General features: G+C 46.3%; 1 protein-coding gene across 1 annotated transcript in view; it reads right to left on the minus strand.

The window, feature by feature from the left end:
- Positions 1 to 23,122, minus strand: part of KCNN3 (potassium calcium-activated channel subfamily N member 3) — a 145,198-nt gene that overhangs the window by 95,441 nt on the left and 26,635 nt on the right. Inside the window, exon 2 of the mRNA XM_073609243.1 lies at positions 2,231 to 2,326. Within this exon, the coding sequence (XP_073465344.1) occupies positions 2,231 to 2,326 (96 nt within the window). The remainder of the gene's footprint in view (positions 1 to 2,230; positions 2,327 to 23,122) is intronic.

Here is a 23,122-nt window from a genome sequence, read left to right on the forward strand (position 1 = left end):
GGCCCGTGAGGTTCACTGACAGCTGGAACACATTCTGATGGTGGGAAAGATGAGACGATGTATGAGAGGGACCAAACAGTGAGCGAGGGAATATAGGCAATGTGTCCAGAGTAAGGAGCAGAGGATTATGGGATAGGTATATCGGAGAGCAGAGGATTATGGAATGGGTATAACGGGGAGCATTGGACTATGGGGTGGGTATAACGGGGAGCATTGGACTATGGGGTGGGTATAACGGGGAGCAGAGGATTATGAGATGGGTATATCTGGGAGCAGAGGACTATGGGGTGGGTATAGCGGGGAGCAGATGATTATGGGGTGGGTATAACGGGGAGCAGAGGATTATGAGATGGGTATAGCGGGGAGCAGATGATTATGGGATGGTATAACGGGGAGCAGAGGATTATGGGATGGGTATAGCGGGGAGCAGAGGATTATGGGATGGGTATAGCGGGGAGCAGAGGATAATGGGATGGGTATAGTGGGGGGATCAGAGGATTATTGGATGGGTATAACGGGGAGCAGATGATTATGGGGTGGGTATAGCGGGGAGCAGAGGATTATTGGATGGGTATAACGGGGAGCAGAGGATTATGGGATGGGTATAGCGGGGAGCAGAGGATTATGGGATGGGTATAGCGGGGAGCAGAGGATTATGGGTGGGTATATCTGGGAGCAGAGGACTATGGGGTGGGTATAACGGGGAGCAGAGGACTATGGGGTGGGTATAACAGGGAGCAGAGGATTATGGGGTGGGTATAACGGGGAGCAGAGGATTATGGGGTGGGTATAGCGGGGAGCAGAGGATTATGGGATGGGTATAATGGGGAGCAGAGGATTATGGGATGGGTATAACGGGGAGCAGAGGATTATGGGATGGGTATAGCGGGGAGCAGAGGATTATGGGATGGGTATAGCGGGGAGCAGAGGATTATGGGATGGGTATAGTGGGGGATCAGAGGATTATTGGATGGGTATAACGGGGAGCAGAGGAATATGGGATGGGTATATCGGGGAGCAGAGGATTATGGGATGGGTAGAACGGGGAGCAGAGGATTATGGGATGGGTATAGCGGGGAGGAGAGGATTATGGGATGGGTAGAACGGGGAGCAGAGGATTATGGGATGGGTATAGCGGGGAGGAGAGGATTATGAGATGGGTACAGCGGGGAGGAGAGGATTATGGGATGGGTATAACGGGGAGCAGAGGATTATTGGATGGTATAGTGGGGAGCAGAGGATCATGGGATGGTATAGCAGGGAGCAAAGGATTATGGGATGGTATAGTGGGGAGCAGAGGATTATGGGATGGTATAGCAGGGAGCAGAGGATTATGGGATAGGTATAGCGGGGAGCAGAGGATTATGGGGTGGGTATAGCGGGGAGCAGAGGATTATGGGATGGGTATAGTGGGGAGCAGAGGATTATGGGATGGTATAGTGGGGAGCAGAGGATCATGGGATGGTATAGCAGGGAGCAGAGGATTATGGGGTGGGTATAGCGGGGAGCAGAGGATTATGGGATGGGTATAGTGGGGAGCAGAGGATTATGGGATGGTATAGTGGGGAGCAGAGGATCATGGGATGGTATAGCAGGGAGCAGAGGATTATGGGATGGGTATAGCGGGGATGAGAGGATTATTGGATGGTATAGCAGTGACCAGAGGATTATTGGATGGGTATAGTGGGGAGCAAAGGATTATGGGATGGTATAGCGGGAAGCAGGGTATTATGGGATGGGTATAACGGGGAGCAGAGGATTATGGGATGGTATAGCGGTGAGCAGAGGATTATGGGATGGTATAGCGGGGAACAGAGGATTATGGGATGGTATAGCGGTGAGCAGAGGATTATGGGATGGTATAGCGGGGAACAGAGGATTATGGGATGGTATAGCAGGGAGCAGAGGATTATGGGATGGTATAGCGGGGAGCAGACGATCATGGGATGGTATAGCGGGGAGCAGAGGATTATGGGATGGTATAACGGGGAGCAGAGAATCATGGGATGGTATAGCAGGGAGCAGAGGATCATGGGATAGTATAGAAGAGAGCAGAGGATCATGGGATGGTATAGCGAGAAGCAGGGTATTATGGGATGGTATAGCAGTGAGCAGAGGATTATGGGATGGTATAGCGGGAAGCAGGGGATTATGGGTCAGTTTCTTTCACAATTCCGTCAGCTCTTCGGCTTACGCACAGTAACAAGGGATCGGCCTCAGGGTCACCTACCTGCACCTCCCTGGCGTGATACGCGATGATTAGTCCCAGCAGAATAATGGAGGATAAACTTATAAGGCATTTCAGGGCCAACGAGAACATGGAGTCCTGCAAAAGAAAAGCTCAGCGTTAGACCGGAGGGGGAATTTGCACTTTTCATCGGCATTTGTTTTATTGCGTCTTTTACTTTTCAGAGCGGAATCTGCAGCCCGACTCTCCCACCTTCCACCAGCATCTCCTTTCATTGTGTTCTATAGGCTACACCATACTGCAGGTTTGACCTTAATCTGAAAGGTTCTAGATGAATGACCATGAAAATCTACGTTCCTACCTACCAGTACCCCAGTATTGAGGTTCCAATCGCTAGGGTAGGAGCCTAAGCACAAAAGTTCCTTCATTACAAGGACCTCGATCACCTATGCCGGGTCACCGTTTCCTGACTGGCTGGCTGCTTATGCACCCGACACTAGTACTGTACTCATATGGCCTCCTCCATATATGTAGCTCCACTGCACATTAGACATTAGTACTGCATCTTCTCTATCTCATCTCGTCCCCTTTGTCAAGCCCTCCTCTTTGTGATACGCCATACATGCATTGACCCAGTTGAAGATTGTCCTCCAGTAACTTCAGACCAGGCCAAGATGAATACAACAAATGTTCTTTACTGAAGTTGTTCAGAAAGTAACAATAAACAATTTACAGAGTATCTTCAATAAACACTCCTGTACGTGTTAAGTGCAACATATCTGCTTTCCTGGTGCCCCTGAATGCCCATGAGGTAGTCGTACCTCATAAGTCCCAAAGTCTATTTAGCAGTAGCATAGGTCAATATCCCAGGAACCCCGACTGGGGACTGGGCTCCCCCACAGGGGTCGATCAAATGAAAGAAGTACAGTAGTTTACATCTTTAGCAGCCTTCTGTTCCTTATAGCAGATTTTCAACCCCCCCCCCCCCCCCCCGATATTTTTCTTTTAAACTCGTACTTACCTGAGGGTGGGTTCCACGCATTTCAGATACTCACCCACCAAGCCGATCCAGCATTGTCCAGCTGACATCCTCGTCTCTTCTGTCAGCACTAAGTCCCATGTCACCGTGTTCTGGTATGACGTTATCGAGGGGCTGCTGGCTGTTCCAGAATCAGCCAGGAGGCAAAGGGAGGACAATGCGCATCATTCGCATAGGCAAATGAGGTGCAAGAGGGGGAGGAGGGACTGGGAGGACAGGGCCAGACAACTTATTAAAAAAAATAGGTAAATAAGAACAAAAGCAAGCTCTCCGGGGCAGAGGACCGGAGGAGGGGTGGAGAGGAGGTATCATGTTTTAGAGCATGAGTGTCCAACCTGCGACCTTCCAGCTGCTGCAGAACTACGAGTCCCATTATGCCTCTGCCTTTGGGAGCAATGCTTGCAACTGTTAGCCATGCAATGCCTCATAGGAGTTATAGTTCCACAACAGCTGGAGGGCCGCAGATTGGACACCCATATTTTAGCGGGTGAAGATCTGCTTTAGGCTCCTTTAACACTTGTATGACTTCAAAGTGCAACTTTGGTACAACTTTGATGCAACTTTGGATGGGTGCAACTTGGATGTGACTTGTTTCTCTTCAAAGTTGGACCCACTGTTGCACTACTGTTGGGGGCACCTGCTTACAACCCCGAGCAACCTCTTGAGGCAAAAAGAACACCAGCTCCCCAAAGATTTTAACAGGTCATTTCTGGTTCTCACAGGACTACATCAGAAGCTAATGCACATACAGACATGAGGTGGCATTCATTGATCCCCCTGGTTCCCCTCCTGATCCTTCTGAGCACACACAATAGGTAAACCCCTTGGAAGCACCTGCTTACAACCCCAAGCAACCTCTTGAGGAACCCTGGTTGAGAAAGGCTGGATGAGCACCAGCTCCCCATAAATTTTGAGGCATCATTGATGGTTCTCACAGGACTACCTCAAAAGCTAATGCACATACAGACATGAAGTGGCATTCATTGATGCCCCTGGTTATGCTCTAATCACTCCCTACCCTTGTCCTTCCTTCCATGCAACCTTCCCTAGCTGCCTCTCCTCTCTTTGCTTCTTGACCTGTTCTCTTATCTTCCAACTAAGGATGTATCTCTGTACGTTGTCCATCTATCTCCAGACCTCTTTCTACAAACTTTTACTCTCTTGACTACCAGTGGGCTCATTGGAACCAAATACCACAAACCGACTCCACACAATATGAACCTATCATCTTCTGCCAGTCTAGTCTTCAACCTTCAACTTAGAGGAGCCCTTTATATACATTTTCAGTCTCAGGGAACCCTACTAATTCCCACTTTTATCTACTGTTTACAGCTCATTAGTTTGGTCAGTGGGAAGAATGTTCCTTACATTGGTGGTCAGTGGGAAGAATGCTCCCTACATTGGTGATCAGTGGGAAGAATGTTCCTTACATTGGTGATCAGTGGGAAGAATGCACCCTACATTGGTGATCAGTGGGAAGAATGTTCCTTACATTGGTGATCAGTGGGAAGAATGTTCCTTACATTGGTGATCAGTGAGAAGAATGCACCCTACATTGGTGATCAGTGGGAAGAATGTTCCTTACATTGGTGGTCAGTGAGAAGAATGTCCCTTACATTGGTGATCAGTGGGAAGAATGTTCCTTACATTGGTGATCAGTGGGAAGAATGTTCCTTACATTGGTGATCAGTGGGAAGAATGTTCCTTACATTGGTGGTCAGTGAGAAGAATGTCCCTTACATTGGTGATCAGTGGGAAGAATGTTCCTTACATTGGTGATCACTGGGAAGAATGTTCCTTACATTGGTGATCAGTGGGAAGAATGTTCCTTACATTGGTGATCAGTGGGAAGAATGTTCCTTACATTGGTGATCAGTGAGAAGAATGCTCCTTACATTGGTGATCAGTGAGAAGAATGTTCCTTACATTGGTGATCAGTGGGAAGAATGTTCCTTACATTGGTGATCAGTGGGAAGAATGTTCCTTACATTGGTGATCAGTGGGAAGAATGTTCCTTACATTGGTGATCAGTGGGAAGAATGTTCCTTACATTGGTGATCAGTGAGAAGAATGTTCCTTACATTGGTGATCAGTGGGAAGAATGTCCCTTATATTGGAACTGGAACCTTTCTTCATCATTTTATAATTTTCAAAACTTTCTATTAAAAATGTATTGAAAGAAAACAATGTGAACCATTCACACGGGTCCCCGTTCCAGAAGGAGTTTACAATCTGATGTCCCCACGCACACACATAAGGGACCGTTGTGGGTGGAAGCCAATTAAACTGGAACTCATTAGAATGTTTCGTAGATCTATTTTTTTTCCATGTTTAAAAATTATTGAAGAAAATAATGAATTAAAAATAATTTCCTCCGTGTACAACAATCACATCCGAAACTCCTCTGATCTGTCTCATCATTTCCCTTTTCAAATAATCAAAAAAAATAAGATGATCCGAAATTCCCCAGAATAATCGTGAGAACAAAAGAAATATTGTATCAAATGAGCGAGTTTTGTGCAAATTTAGATTCAGTCGTATAATTGTTGTTTTTTAAAATAAGTTTATTCATGTTACAGCATGCAAAAATATTGCTCAAAAATATCATTTTTGATGGAAATAATTAAAATTTCTGATCAGAACGAAATAGAAAGAAAATCTGCAAAATTGATACACTTATTTTGTAATATTGATATACATTTGTGAATTCTGGTATTGGTACACATCCCCCATGGCAGCACCTGGCTTCTTATACCCTTTTGATTGACAATATCTTGCTTATTAACCCTACAAATGGCCAGAATAAAATGACAAGATTGCCCCTGTGTCTCCAGTGACCCCTGTTTCTCCAGTGACCCCTGTGCCTCCAGTGACTCCTGTGCGTCCAGTGACTCCTGTGCGTCCAGTGACTCCTGTGCGTCCAGTGACTCCTGTGCGTCCAGTGACCACTGTGTGCTCCTGTGCCTCTAGTGACTCCTGTGTCTCCAGTGACCCCTGTTTCTCCAGTGACCCCTGTGCCTCCAGTGACTCCTGTGCGTCCAGTGACTCCTGTGCGTCCAGTGACTCCTGTGCGTCCAGTGACCACTGTGTGCTCCTGTGCCTCTAGTGACTCCTGTGTCTCCAGTGACTCCTGTGCCTCCAGTGACTCCTGTGTGTCCAGTGACCACTGTGTGCTCCTGTGCCTCTAGTGACTCCTGTGTCTCCAGTGACCAATGTGCATTCCTGTGCCTCCAGTGACTCCCGTGTCATCAGTGGCCCCCATAACACCTGTACACTCCTGTGCCTGCAGTGACTCATGTGTCTTCAGTGACCCCTGTGTATTCCTGTGCCTCCAGTGACTCCCGTGTCATCAGTGACTGCTGCGTCTCCAGTGACCCCGGTAACCCCTGTGCACTCCTGTGTCTCCAGTGACTCCTGTGCTTCCAGTGACTCCTGTGTCTCCAGTGACTCCTGTGTGCTCCGTTGCCTCTAGTCACTCCTGTGTCTCAAATGACCCCTGTGTGTCCAGTGACCACTGTGTGCTCTTGTACCTCCAGTGACCACTGTGTGCTCCTGTGCCTCTAGTGACTCCTGTGTCTCCAGTGACCCCCATGACTCCTGCCAATGAGCACTCCTGTGCCTCTAGTGACTCCTGTGTCTCCAGTGACCCCCATGACTCCTGTGCCTCCCGTGTCTTCTGTGTCTCCAAGGACCAATGTGCACTCCTGTGCCTCCAGTGACCCCCATGACTCCTGTGCCTCCCGTGACTCCTGTGTCTCCAATGACTCCTGTGCACTCCTGTGCCTCCAATTGCCCCCATAACTCCAGTACACTCCTGTGCCTGCAGTGGCCCCCATAACTCCTGTTCACTCCTGTGAACACTCCACTCCTCACTTCAATGACTTTAATGCCTCTAGTGACTCCTATGCCTTTAGTAACCACTGTGCTCGCCTGTGTCTCTAGTGACCCCTGTGTGTCCAGTGACCACTGTGTGCTTTTGTGCCTCTAGTGACTCCGGTGAACCCTGTGCGCTCCCATGTCTCCAGTAACTTTTATGCTTCTAGTGACTCCTGTGCCTCTAGTGACCCCAGTGTCTTTAGTGACAACTGTGCATACTTATGTCTCCACTGACTCCTGTGTCTCTAGTACCTGTATGTTCCTGTGCTTTCAGTGATTTCTATGTCTCCTGTGATCCCAATGCCTCCAGTGACTCCTGTGTCCCCAGTGACTCCCGTGTCTCCAGTGACCTCTGTATGCTCCTGTGCCTCCATTGACTCCTGTGATCCCAATGCCTTCAGTGAACCCTGTGTCTCCAGTGACCTCTGTATGTTCCTGTGTCTCCAGTGACTCCTGTGTATGTACTTTCAATGACTCCTATGTCTCCTGTGATCCCAGTGCCTCCAGTGACTCCTGTGTCCCCAGTGACTCCTGTGTCTCCAGTGACCTCTGTATGCTCCTGTGTCCCCAGTGACTCCTGTGTCTCCAGTGACCTCTGTATGCTCCTGTGTCTCCAGTGACCTCTGTATGCTCCTGTGTCTCCAGTAATTCCTATGTCTCCTGTAATCCCAATGCCTTCAGTGACCCCTGTGTCTCCACTGACCTTTGTATGCTCCTGTGCCTCCAGTGACTCCTGTGTCTCCAGTGACCTCTGTATGCTCATGTACCTCCATTGACTTCTGTGTCTCCTGTGATCCCAGTGCCTTCAGTGACCCCTGTGTCTCCAGTGACCTCTGTATGTTCCTGTGTCTCCAATGACTCCTGTGTCTCCAGTGACCTCTGTATGTTCCTGTGTCTCCAGTGACTCCTGTGTCTCTAGTGACCTCTGTATGCTCCTGTGTCTCCAGTGACTCCTGTGTCTATAGTGACTCCTGTGTCTCCAGTGACCTCTGTATGGTCCTGAGCCTCCAGTGACTCCTGTGTCTCCAGTGACCTCTGTATGGTCCTGAGCCTCCAGTGACTCCTGTGTCTATAGTGACTCCTGTGTCTCCAGTGACCTCTGTATGCTCCTGTGCCTCCAGTGACTCCTGTGTCTCCTGTGACCCCGGTGACTCTGGGGTGTGCTCATGCGTCCCCAGTGAACCTGTTACCTTCTGCACATTCCATGTCACTCAGTGACCCCCCATCATCCTGTATGACCTGTGTGATCCAGTGACTCCAGTACTCCCTGTGCACCTTAGTGACCCTTCACAAATCCCCAGGTACCGTCCCCTCATCTCCTGGCCTGTCCTCCCCGTAGATATGGACCCCTGCCCATCACAAGCAGTTGCATACAACAAATTTTTAGCAGTTTTCTTGAAGTCCTTTATCCAGATTCACATTTTTGAATTGCGGTATCACAACACACAGTAATGTAAGAACTGAGGTGTGGAGCAACGCACACATTCCCAGAGCGCCGCCACAGCCAACCACCAAAACAAGAGGACGAGTCTGTCATAACCTGTGACAGCTGATTAAAGATGAAGGATGGACCTCCTTCCCATAAGGCATGTAAAACGCGTGTGCAGGGACACATGGTAACAGGGAAAATGTGGGTGTAAAATACCCCCAGCTCCTGTATGAGGAGGATACACATGGATCTCTATAGGGAGGGGCGACTGTCACTTTACTCAAGTTGCTAGCGGCTTCGGCGCCACTCGAATCCTGCGGCAGTGTACAGTGACAATCAGCACTATTATGAGTTTAACGGCCTTAAAGAGCTGAAGGGTGCTTGAGAGACTTCAATAGGCTGCTTGAATTTTGTGGAAATCTTCCTGTCCTCATCTTCTCATACAAGCTGAGCGCCAACGCATCTCGCCAACTGAAGTGTTCTGCAGTGCCATGCGTCGTACATGTCACCCCCACGCACTGTAAAGTAGAGGCCCTTCCTCACATTGATACTGATGATGGGGCACTACTCCTACCTCTGACACCAAAGATGGGGCACTATTCCTCCCACAGATACCAATGATGGGGCACTATTCCTACCTCTGACACCAAAGATGGGGCACTATTCCTCCCACTGACACCAATGATGGGGCACTACTCCTACCTCTGACACCAATGATGGGGCACTATTCCTCCCACTGACACCAATGATGGGGCACTATTCCTCCCACTGACACCAATGATGGGGCACTATTCCTACTGCGGGCCCCATACAGGTACATGTTTTCCCGTCATGGGGATGCAGTTTTTGCGTGCAACCCCATACTGGCGTCCCATTCATTCCTAATATGACATGTGAGTGTGGGTCCCTGAACACACCCTGTATGTCATATTGTGACCCAATAAAAATGAAGGGGATGCATGCAGGAAACACGGACCTGCAGGGGGCCCGCAGTAAGGCCCCATTCACCCCTCAGCGTTTCCTGCCTTCAAGCTCCAAAACGCTGGAGGGGGGAAATAAATATCAATGATTCTCTATGGAGACGCTTCACATCTCCACTATGAGTCACCCGGGGCTCAAAAATGTTCGGGAGGTTTTTTTGTAGCTCAAAACGGGTAACTTGGTGCACTTTTGAAGCTCCACAGAAATGCATGAAAACGCTGGATTGGTGCCTTTTTTTTAAGTGTTTTAATGTGTTTTGTTGAGCATTTTTTCTGCTCAAGTGCAATAATTAAATAAATAAAAACAAAACATAAAATACATAAATAAATAATAATGCTAAATAAATAAATGTATAAATAAATAAAAAATAAATACAATAACCCCTAACCCTAATATTATCCCCTAATATTAACCCCTAATATTAACCCCTATCCCTAATATTATCCCCTAATATTAACCCCTATCCCTAATATTACCCCATAATATTAACCCCTATCCCTAATATTACCCCCTAATATTAACCCCTATCCCTGATATTAATACATACTCCCAATATTAACCCCTAACCCTAATATAAACCCCTATTCTAACCCCTACCCCTTATATTGACCCCTAATCCTAATATTAACCACCTAACCTATCAAAATTTATAAATAAAATATGTAAAAATAAAATAGATAATACTAAAAATAAATAGACACAATAACCCCCCCCCCCCAACCCCTAATATTAACTCCTATCCCTAATATAAACCCCAATTCTAATCCCTAACCCTAATATTAATTCCTAATCCTAACCCCTATCCCTAGTCCTAACCCCTAACCCCAATCCTAACACCTAACCTACCAAAATAAATAAATAAAATATGTAAAAAAAAAATAGATAATACTAAAAATAAATAAATACAATAACCCCCAACCCCTAATATTAACCCCTATCCCTAATATAAACCCCAATATTAATCCCTGATCCCGACTCCTAACCCCAATCCTAACACCTAACCTACCAAAATAAATAAATAAAATATGTGAAAAAAAAAATATATATATATATATATAAATAAATACAATAATCCCCAACCCCTAATATTAACCCCTATCCCTAATATAAGCCCCAGTTATAATCCCTAATCCCAATATTAATTCCTAATCCTAATATTAACCCCGTAATCCTAACCCCTAAACCCAATATTAACCCCTAACCCTAATCCTAACCCCTAACGTACCAAAATAATAAATAAAATACGTAAAAAAAAATAATAATATAAATAAATAAATCCCTAATATTAACCCCTAATCCTAAACCCCAAACCCTAATATTAATCCCTAATCTTAATATAAACCCCAATTCTAATCCCTAACCCTAATATTAATCCCTAACCCTAATATTGACCCCTAATCCTAATATTAACCCCCTAATCCTAACCCCTAACCCCAATCCTAACACTTAACCTACCAAAATAAATAAAGAAAATATGTAAAAAAAAAATAATAATACTATACATAAATAGATAAATAAATACAATACCCCCCCCCATCCCTATTGTAAACCCCAATTCTAATCCCTAACCCTAATATTAACCATCTATCCCCTATCCCTAATCCTAACCCCTAACCTACCAAAATAAATAAAATATGTAAAAAAAATAAATAAAAATAATATAAATAAATAAATCCCTAATAGTAATCCCTAACTTAACAAAATAAATAATATGTAAATAAATAAATAATAACAAATAAACCCCCAACCCTAACCTTTAACCCCCTAACCCCTAGGCCCCCCATTCACACCTGCGCTTTTTTTTTTTGGAAAACCCAAAACGCGAGGACGCGTTTGCAGTGCCATTATTTCTTAACGGCATTCCAAAAACACATTGCGGCAAAATGCATGAAAATTGCAGCAAAAAAAAAAACATGCGCCTGACTCAGGGCCAAAATTTAGTACATGAGATTTTTTTTTTTTGGCGTACTTTGGGAGCGGAGGGAGGCCCTGTTGGAAATGCGAATCGGTGGTGGGTTTCTCCGCATCCAGTTCGCAAGAGCAGCTCTCTATTGATTCGTTCACATATCTCCGCAGCGGCTCCGGGGCGAGTTTGCACGGGAGTCCTGTGCGTCTTTTGGACCGTTCCGGGTCCGAATTCAGCCAAACATTCAGGCTTGAATCGGTGAATGGGGGGGATGCACCGGATCCCCTTCGCTGTGAGCCGCTCCGTGCTCTAGTGTGAACACAGCCTGAAATACAGCACAAAATCGCACTGAAAAAAAAAGTCGCTCTGTGTTGCTCAGGTTGTGAACGGGACCTTAACCCCTTACCAAAAAAAAAAAAAAAAAAAAAGTAATAAAAAAAAATTTATAAATAAAAGCGGATCAAAAAGCTGAAAACCCGAGCAACAAAATGATGAAACAGATGATATTTTTCTCTATTGGCTAATTAAAAAAAAAAAAAGAGCTAAACCTTCCATCTGATTTCTAAATTGCTGCATTTTGTAAATTCCAAAAGCCAATATAAAGGAATAGGAGTGGTATAAAAAGCACTTGTGGGTTTAAACAATCTTGTTTTTTTTGTACAATTCTCCTTTAAGGAGGCGTGTCCTATGCCTGCCAACTTTTGCTGATAGGTGTCCCTCATTCCCATCTCAAAAAGTTGGGAGGTATAGATCTAGGTGTAGCGTTTGGGGGGGGTCAGGACCCCCGTATAGATCTAGGTGTAGCGTTTGGGGGGGGTCAGGACCCCCGTATAGATCTAGGTGTAGCGTTTGGGGGGGGTCAGGACCCCCGTATAGATCTAGGTGTAGCGTTTGGGGGGGGTCAGGACCCCCGTATAGATCTAGGTGTAGCGTTTAGGGGGGGGTCAGGACCCCTGTATAGATCTAGGTGTAGCATTTGGGGGGGTTCAGGACCCCCGTATAGATCTAGGTGTAGCGTTTGGGGGGGGTTCAGGACCCCCGTATAGATCTAGGTGTAGCATTTGGGGGTGTTCAGGATCCCCGTATAGATCTAGGTGTAGCATTTGGGGGTGTTCAGGACCCCTGTATAGATCTAGGTGTAGCGTTTGGGGGGGGGTCAGGACCCCTGTATAGATCTAGGTGTAGCGTTTGGGGGGGGGTCAGGACCCCTGTATAGATCTAGGTGTAGCGTTTGGGGGGGGTTGAGGACCCCTGTATAGATCTAGGTGTAGCATTTGGGGGTGTTCAGGACCCCCGTATAGATCTAGGTGTAGTGTTTGGGGGGGTTCAGGACCCCCGTATAGATCTAGGTGTAGCGTTTAGGAGGGGGGGTTCAGGACCCCCGTATAGATCTAGGTGTAGCATTTAGGGGGGGTTCAGGAACCCTGTATTGGTCTAGGTGTAGGGTTTGAGGGGGGGCTCAGCACCCCTGTATAGATCTAGGTGTAGCATTTAGGGGGGGAGTTCAGCACCCCACTATAGATCTAGGTGTAGCGTTTGGGGGGGTTCAGGACCCCCATATAGATCTAGGTGTAGCGTTTGGGGGGTTGAGGACCCCCGTATAGATCTAGGTGTAGCTTTTGGGGGGGTTCAGGACCCCCGTATAGATCTAGGTGTAGCGTTTAGGAGGGGGGGTTCAGGACCCCCGTATAGATCTAGGTGTAGCATTTAGGGGGGGTTCAGGAACCCTGTATTGGTCTAGGTGTAGGGTTTGAGGGGGGGCTCAGCACCCCTGTATAGATCTAGGTGTAGCATTTAGGGGGGGAGTTCAGCACCCCACTATAGATCTAGGTGTAGCGTTTGGGGGGGTTCAGGACCCCCATATAGATCTAGGTGTAGCGTTTGGGGGGTTGAGGACCCCCGTATAGATCTAGGTGTAGCTTTTGGGGGGGTTCAGAACCCCTGTATAGATCTAGGTGTAGCGTTTGGGGGGTTGAGGACCCCCGTATAGATCTAGGTGTAGCGTTTAGGGGGGTTCAGGACCCCCGTATAGATCTAGGTGTAGCGTTTAGGGGGGGGTTCATGATCCCCGTATAGATCTAGGTTTGGGGGGCTCAGCACCCCCTCATTGATCTAGGTGTAGCGTTTAGGCAGATGTATGCCTCGCTGTGCGTTAGACACGTGCCATTCGTTTCCTTCCAAATTTTGTTTTTTTTTAACGAATTTCGACAAACTCGTTGATTCGGAATTATCCGAGTGAACGAAGAACCCGTTTAATGAATATTTCCGAACATCTGTAAATTCGTAAATCTGAAAATTTCGAAAGAATAACTAACTGAGCGATCGCATGACCCCATGGCATGACCTCACCACGTTGGCTCAGGGTGCCGCCTTGACACGGAGCGATCGTACGACCTGACTGTGTTGGCAGTAGGGGTGATGAAATGACCCCTCTGCACTGCTAGCTGTCACCACATTGGCTCGGGGTGATCACATGACCTCATTCTCGGGTGGTATTCGGCACACTATGGATGTCATTCTGCGGGGGGGGGGGGGGGGGGTGAAGGGAGAGGCGCTGGGCACAGCCGCTGTCTCCGGTCGTCCTGTGGAAGGAGATAAATGCTGATCTGTCTCCGGAGGCGGCGCTGAGGTCACAATGCGGTGATGTAATTATCAGATGAAAATGGATTTTCACAACACAGAAAACCGCAGAGAGAAAAAAAAAAGAGAACCGCCGTCCTGAGAAATGAGGGATCACCGCGGCCTGCGCCAATATGGCGCCCTCACATTATATACATGGCCCCCCATCCTCTGGGTGTACCGCCCCCTCCTGGACTGAAATGGCTTCCTCTGATTTCACCGCACACTGCGAGCGTCTCACAATGTGCATCAGAAGCTGCGAGTCAGATAGAACACATCTCATTTCCTGGCTGAAGGACGTCCGGCGTCATCTAGAGCTTTCCTCCCCAGCCCCGTCCCTTTCAATTGTTGGATTTCAGTTCTTACAATCACGGGGGCTCGGCATCACATGTGGGCGTTCCCCCTGCAAATAAAGCCTGCTCAGGAACGCCCACTCCTGCAGACTGACACTCGCCCATTAAGGCGTTTTTATATTTGCATAACTCCTCCCACTGCTTGCATTGGGACTGAGGGCTCTCGAGAGGAGTACTGAGGTCGGGGGGAAGTGATATTTTCAGGAAGCTCCTCCCACCGGCCATGATCTGCCTGCATTTAATAGAGAAGCACAGAGACCCAGTGATGACATCACATGAACTAATATAAGGAATGTGTGTCTGGCCCCTCCCACATACTACAGGTGTCTCTGGACCTTCCCACTTACATTTGTGTCTTTAGCCCCTCCCACATACTCCAGGTGTCTCTGGCCCCTCCCACATACTACAGGTGTCTCTGGACCCTCCCACTTACATTTGTGTCTTTAGTCCCTCCCACATACTACAGGTGTCTCTGGCCCCTCCCACATACTACAGGTGTCTCTGGACCCTCCCATTTACAGTTGTGTCTTTAGCCCCTCCCACATACTACAGGTGTCTCTAGACCCTCCCACATACATTTGTGCTTTAGCCCCTCCCACATACTACAGGTGTCTCTGGCTCTTCTCACATACTACAAGTGTCTCTGGCCCCTCCCACATACTACAGGTGTCTCTGGACCCTCCCACTTACATTTGTGTCTTTAGCCCCTCCCACATACTACAGGTGTCTCTGCCCCCTCCCACATACTACAGGTGTCTCTGGACCCTCCCACATACTACAGGTGTCTCTGGACCCTCCCACATACTGCATGTCTCTAGGCCCTCCCACATACTGCATATCTCTGGACCCTCCCACATACTGCATGTGTCTCTGGCCCCTCCTACATACTACAGGTGTCTCTGGCCCCTCCCACAAACTACAGGTGTCTCTGGCCCCTCCCACATACTACAGGTGTCTCTGGCCCCTCCCACAAACTACAGGTGTCTCTGGCCCCTCCCACATACTACAGGTGTCACTGTCCCCTACCACATACTACAGGTTTCTCTGGCCCCTCCCACATACTACAGGTGTCTCTAGCCCCTCCTACAAACTACAGGTGTCTCTGGCCCCTCCCACATACTACAGGTGTCGCTGGCCCCTCCCACATACTACAGGTTTCTCTGGCCCCTCCCACATACTACAGGTTTCTCTGGCCCCTCCCACATACTACAGGTGTCACTGGCCCCTCCCACATACTACAGGTGTCTCTGGCCCCTCCCACATACTACAGGTGTCTCTGGCCCCTCCCACATACTACAGATGTCTCTGGCCCCTCCCACATACTACAGGTGTCGCTGGCCCCTCCCACATATTATAGGTGTCGCTGGCCCCTCCCACATACTAAAGGTAACTCTGGCCCCTCCCACATACTACAGTTGTCTCTAGCCCCTCCCACAACCTACAGGTCTCTCTGGCCCCTCCCACATACTACAGGTGTCTCTGGCCCCTCCCACATACTACAGGTGTCTCTGGCCCCTCCCACATACTACAGGTGTCTCTAGCCCCTCCCACATATTACAGGTGTCTCTAGCCCCTCCCACATACTACTATAGTTGGAGAATATTGTACGGAGTCTTATAAAGATCCTGATCTCACACTCTGCAGAAAGATGTAGACAGTAGACTGCAATTATTATTATTATTATTATTATTATTATTATTATTATTATTAATGACTTATTTTGCTTTCTGGGATTTAAAGTGGAATTTTCCCTTTAAGTCATGAGAAATCCGATCAGAAGGAAACCTTCAATGGGGCAGTTAATTAGCGCTCCCCTCCCCCGCCGTACCCCCATGTGATGGCAGAGCCCCGGAAATATCTCCCGGACTAATGCCAGGCTATGACGCCAGCACTGCCATTAAATGAGCGCGGTCTCCCGGTGACCCCCGCATTAGGAAATGGCAATAATTCATTGTAATTAAACGTTTGCTTCTGCCATCCCAGCCCCCTCCTTAATCCCATCCTGGGCGATCGCCTTCTGCCTTCTCCGCAAGGCTCCGATTGGACATCAAACGATCCCATAAACTGGGGGGGGGGTGCGGGCGCATGGATTGGGGGGGGGCGGACGCATGGATTGGGGGGGGCGGACGCATGGATTGGGTGCGAACGCATGGATTGGGGGGACGCGGATGCATGGATTGGGGGGTGCGGACGCATGGATTGGGGGGCGCGGATGCATGGATTGGGGGGGGCAGACGCATGGATGGGGGGGGCGGATGCATGGATTGGGGGGCGCAGAAGCATGAGGGGTGGGGGAGGGAGCAGTAGGGGTTACAGAATGGAGGGGTGGGGAGGCAGTAGGGATTACAGAATAGGTTGGGGGCGGGGCAGTGACTTTTCATCCTCTGGTGTCGTTCGTCTATCCTCACTTTAGCCGCATCAATAAACTGATCGCTGCCATTACAGCCGTCATGCTGGACACTCTTAATGGACATTTGTAATTTTTGTACAGCGAAGGAACGGCGGGATTGCGGATCTCTATATTGGGGGTTGGGACCCAGCCAATGATAATATACGTGTCGATCAGGAGAGACAGTTATATGTCCGTCCCGTATGGAATCGATCGGCGAGGCTCCGCCGGCCACTACAGGCGGGAGGGGTTTTCTGGAAACCAAACGGTGGTTTTTCTAAATCGATTAAAGTGGACCTCTCAGTAACTTTACAAGTTTGTATAAATCAATTCCTGACCTCTACAAGAAGATACTTGGTGCCCCTCCCCTCCCCCTATCAGTTTTCTTCACAGTCAGATTGGAATTCATTGCCAGCACACCTGTCCTGATAAAGTGGCAGTTGAGCTGAAACGCGTTGGTTCCTCTCTTTGTATCATTCTTAAACTCCAGTCAGTGACTTTACCCAGGCTGAGATGATGTTATCAGTCTGTTGCAGGCAGAAGGAAGCATTTCCTCAGTCTCCCCTCCCCCGGTTATCGGACTGTACATTGTATCTTTGCAGCAAGTCACAAGGTGAGAGAAGCTGCAGTAGGGGGCTGGTCTGTGTCAGACAGTTGTGAACACAGCCAAGAGCTTCACAGGAGCCAGGGTTTACATGATTGTGTCACCTCTGAGCCCCCATCTCCAACCGAAAAAGTCATAAACAATCCAAAATGTTATAATTGTCACCAGAACAATGAGGAGGGGGGAGGGGGAAGGGAGGTCTTCCAATGGTGGAGGGGTCTTCTCTCACTTCCATCTGGGCCAGGAAGCAGCAAAAAATGACACGTGTTTTTTTATTTTCTGTTGGCACTAAAACCCCCACAATGTTCATAGGATGTACATTGCCCTGGAACAATAAATGTGTGTATATAATATATACTGTATATATATTTGAAAATAATATAAAATAGTGTTAAAATATTACTATTATATAATTTTATATTTTAATAATATGAAATAAAGGGATTTATATTTATTAATAATAATGATAAAAATAATACTAAATAATAAAATTCTTATTTAAAAATATAAAGTATTAAAAAAAATATATATATATAAAGTAATAATAATCACTTTATTTTATAATATTATAAATAACTTCATAAAATAGTGATTTATTATTATTATTATTATTATATAAAACAGTGTTTATTATCATTTTATTAGTATTCATAATAAGCACTTTATTTTAAATATATTTTAATAACATGAAGTGATTATCATTATGATATAAAATAGTGATTTATAATCATTTTATTATTATGAACTTTATTTCATACATATTTATTATTTGAATAATATAAAGTGATCGTTGTTTTTATTAGTAGTATTATATAAAACAGTGATTTATAAACATTTTACTATTATTATTAAGTACTTTATTTTATACATACTTTATTATTATAAAGTGATTATTATTATTATATAACATAGTTATTATTATTAATTAATATATTATTAATAATAATAATCACTTTATATTATTAAAGTATATATAAAATAAAGTGCTTATTAACAATAATAATAAGAAAATGATTATAAATCTGATTATAAATGATTATAAATAATGATTATAAATATGATTATAAATCACTGTTTTATATAATAATACTAATAAATAATAAATGATAATTACTTTATTAAAATATATATATAAAATAAAGTACTTATTAATAATACCAATAAAATAATAATATTTTAAGACGGTGATTTATAATAATTTTATTAGTATTATAAGTACTTTATTTTATATATATAGATTTTAAAAAAGTAATTATCATTTATTATTATGATATAAAATTGTGATTTATAATAATTGTAGTATTATTATTATGAACTTTATTTGATATATATTTATTATTTTAATAATAGAAATTGATTATTATTTATTAGTATTATTATATAAAACAGTGATTTATAATTTTATTATTAAGAACTTTATTTTATATATACTTTATTAATATAAAGCAATTGTGATTATTATATAAAATAGGGATTTCTAATGATATGATTTTAATATTATTATTATTATTAAGCACTTTATTTGTGTGTGTGTGTGTATATATATATATATATATATATATATATTTATATATATATTTATATTATATTATATTATATTATATTATATTATATTATATTATATTATATTTAAAAAAAATAATATATTTGAGTCACCAAAGTCAGAAGTGAGGGTTAGTTGATGATGACCCCACACATAGAAGATTCGATGCGTTTCGTCACTCTTCAGTCGGTGGATGGGGACACGGATCTCTGCATAGATTTATTGGAGGAGATGTTTCCTCCAGACACACACAGAAGACTCCAGAGGATTATACTTCTTCTACGACTATTTCCTGTGTCCCCGGAGTCCTCCTCCCCTTCCCAGGAGCCACAATCACCATCCAATATTTCCACACAATCCATATCTGAGTCCTGTCATACAATCATCCTCTATACAGTGGGGGGAAAATACCGATTGTCTCCCCTGCAGATTGTGTAAGTTTGCCCAGTTACAAAGAAATGAAGGGTCTATAATTTTTTATCATAGGTGTATTTTATAGGAGAAAGAGACAGAATATCAGCCAAAAATCCAGAAAAAACACGATACAAATGTTATAAATGGAGTAAAATAAGTATTTGATCCCCTACCAACTAACAATAATTCTGCCCCCCACAGACTGGCTACAGTAGATGCTCATGTGGTACACAGATTAGTCCTGCCAATGTAAGAAGGTTCTCCTAACGACAACTCGTTATGTGTATAAAAGACACCTGTCCACAGAATCTCTTTCTTCCATTCAAACCTCACCACCATGGCCAAGACCAAAGAGCTGTCAGAGGAATGTCAGGGAGAAGATTGTAGACCTGCACAAGGCTGGAATGGGCTACAAGACCATCAGCGAGAAGCTTGGTGAGAAGGAGACAACTGTTGGAGCGATTATTCGCAAATGTAAGAAATACAACATAATGAGCAATTGCCCTCGGTCTGGAGCTCCATGCAAGAGTTCTCCTCATGGGGTGAGGATGGTAATGAGATAAGTGAGGGATCAGCCCAGAACTACACGGGAGGCAGTTGGGACCACAGTCACCAAACAAACCATTGGTGACACAATACGCCACCATGGATTGAAATCCTGCAGCGCCCGCAAGATCCCCCTTCTCTGGAGGACACATGTACAGGACCATTTGAAGTTTGCCAATGAACATCTAAATGATTCAGAGAAGGATTGGGGAGAAAGTTCTGTGGTCAGATGAGACCAAAATTGAGCTCTTTGTCATTAACTCGACTCGTCGTGTTTGGAGGAAGAAAAATGCTGATTATGACCCTAAGAACACCATCCCTACAGTCACACACGGAGCTGGAAACATGATGCTTTGGGGCTTTTTCTCTGATAAAGGTACAGGCCGACTTTCCCGCATTGAGGGGCCAATGGACGGGGGTACAATCTTGGATGAGAACCTTCTTCCCTCAGCCAGAACAATGAAGATGGGTCATGGATGGGTCTTCCAGCATGACAATGACCCAAAACATACCGCCCAAGGCAACAAAGGAGTGGCTGAAGAAGAAGCACATGAAGGTCATGGAGTGGCCCAACCAGTCTCCAGACCTTAATCCTATAGAAAATGTATGGAGGGAGCTGAAACTTCAAGGTGCCAAGAGACAGCCAAGAAACCGTAAAGATTTAGAGAAGATCTGTAAAGAAGAGTGGACCAAAATCCCTCCTGAGATGTGTGCAAACCTGGTCACCACCTACAAGAAACATCTGACCTCTGTGATTGCCAACAAGGGTTTCTCCACCAACTACTAAGTCATGTTGTGCTTGGGGATCAAATACTTAGACCCTTCATTTATTTGTAAGTGGGCAAACTTACACAATCTGCAGGGGGAGGCAATCATTATTCCCCATACCCCCCCCCCCCCCCACTGTATAACGCTCCTCTCCTGAAATACTCAGCGGGCCAATGGAGGGATCATCACGAATGGTGACTCGGGGAGTGTTGTAGCGGCTCGGCGCTTGGCATTGTTTTTTCGGGAATGTTCTCCTCACCACCATGTATGCTGTTAATTGACAATCCAGACACATGTAGACGCCGACAACTGCTGCAGAGCCAATATTCCGCTAATGTGCGGCTCAGGGTTACTGGTCCACATCAGGGACAAGTTCCAATTATCGCTGAACGCTGCTCCTGACCTGAGGAGGCATCTAAAAGCGCAATCCCTTAAAACCCAGAAATTTGGCATTTAGATCCTCCCTCCCTCCTCTGAGTGTACAGCCCCGGACTGAAACGACTTCCTCTAAATTTCACCGCACACTGTGAGCTTCTCAACACGTGCATTAGGAGCTGCAACAAGTCACATATTAGAGCCCCGCCTCCTTTCCTGGCTGGAGGACGCCCCAGCATCATCTAGCGCTTTCCTCCCCCCAGCCTAATTGTCCCTGGCCCCGCCCCTTTGTCACTGGATCTCCGTTCTTTCCAGTCAGGGGGCTCAGCTTCACATGTGGGTGTTACCTATGTAAATACAGACCGCCCACTTCTCCTCCAGAGTGACACACCCACCCATCAAGGCATTGTGATATCTGCATAACTCCTCCCACTGCTTGCATCGGGGCTGAGGACTACTGGGGTGCAGTGTTCATTTCATGGACTAAAATATTTTCGTAGACTAACACTATTTTAGTCGACTAAAATACCACTAAAACTAAAGTGGAATTTGCTGACAAAATGTAACACTGCTGGGATGTTTTCATTTCGCTATGTACTGGCCCCTCCCACCAGATCCTCATTTTTCATGTTGTGTACAGTAATTCTACCAATTTGTCTTAAGGTGTCCCCGTAGTCTGCTCTATATACAGCGCTCTGCTGGCCCCTCTTCCACCAGCCATGATCTGCCTGCCTGGCATAGAGAAGCACAGAGACCCAGTGATGACATCATCAGGGGCTAAAACAAGGTACATAATGAAAACCGCACCCTGCTGGCCCCTCCCACCAGCCACGATCTGCCTGCATGGCATAGAGAAGCATAGGGGACCCAGTGATGACATCACTGGGATTAAAATAAGGTATGCAGGGATCAGGAGTGTGTTGCGCTCAGAATGCAGGGATCAGGAGTGCGTTGCACTCAGAATGCAGGGTTTAGGAGTGCGTTGCACTCAGAATGTAGGGATCAGGAGTGCGTTGCGCTCAGAATGTAGGGATCAGGAGTGCGTTGCGCTCAGAATGTAGGGATCAGGAGTCAATTTGCCGCCTCCCTCAAAGTGCCGCCTGGGTCCAGGGATCATGAGTGCGTTGCGCTCAGAATGCAGGGGGATGGGAGTGCGTTGCGCCCGGAATGCAGGGATCAGGAGTGCGTTGCGCTCAGAATGTAGGGATCAGGAATGCGTTGCGCTCGGTATGCAGGGATCTGGAGTGCGTTGCGCACTGAATGCAGGGATCTAAAGTGCGTTGCGCATTGAATGCAGGGATCAGGAGTGTGTTGCGCTTGCAATGTAGGGATCAGGAGTGCATTGTGCTCAGAATGCAGGGATCAGGAGTGCGTTGCGTTCAGGATGCAGAGATCGGGAGTGCGTTGTGCTCGGGATGCAGGGATCAGGGGTGCGTTGCGCTCGGAATGCAGGGATCAGGAGTGTGTTGCGCTCGGAATGCAGGGATCAGGAGTGCGTTGCGCTCGCAATGTAGGGATCAGGAGTGTGTTGTGCTCAGAATGCAGGGATCAGGAGTGCGTTGCGCTCGGAATGCAGGGATCAGGAGTGCGTTGCGCTCGCAATGTAGGGATCAGGAGTGTGTTGTGCTCAGAATGCAGGGATCAGGAGTGCGTTGGGCTTGGAGTGCAGGAATCGGGAGTGCGTTGCACTCGGAATGCAGGGATCGGGAGTGCGTTGCGCTCAGAATGCAGGGATCGGAAGAGCGTTGTGCTCGGAATGCAGGGATCGGGAGAGCGTTGCGCTTGGAATGCAGGGATTAGGAGTGCGTTGCACTCAGAATGCAAGGATCAGGAGTGCGTTGCGCTTGGAATGCAGAGATCGGGAGTGCGTTGTGCTCGGGATACAGGGATCAGGAGTGTGTTGCGCTCAGAATGCAGGGATCAGGAGTGCATTGCGCTCGGAATGCAGGGATCAGGAGTGCGTTACACTCGGAATGTAGGGATCAGGAGTGCGTTGCGCTCGGAATGCAGGGATCGGGAGTGCGTTGTGCTCGGAATGCAGGGATCGGGAGAGCGTTGAGCTTGGAATGCAGGGATTAGGAGTGCGTTGCGC

This window comes from Aquarana catesbeiana, linkage group LG13 (genome assembly GCF_042186555.1).
Source record: "Aquarana catesbeiana isolate 2022-GZ linkage group LG13, ASM4218655v1, whole genome shotgun sequence".
In the NCBI taxonomy this organism is placed as follows: Eukaryota; Metazoa; Chordata; class Amphibia; order Anura; family Ranidae; genus Aquarana; species Aquarana catesbeiana.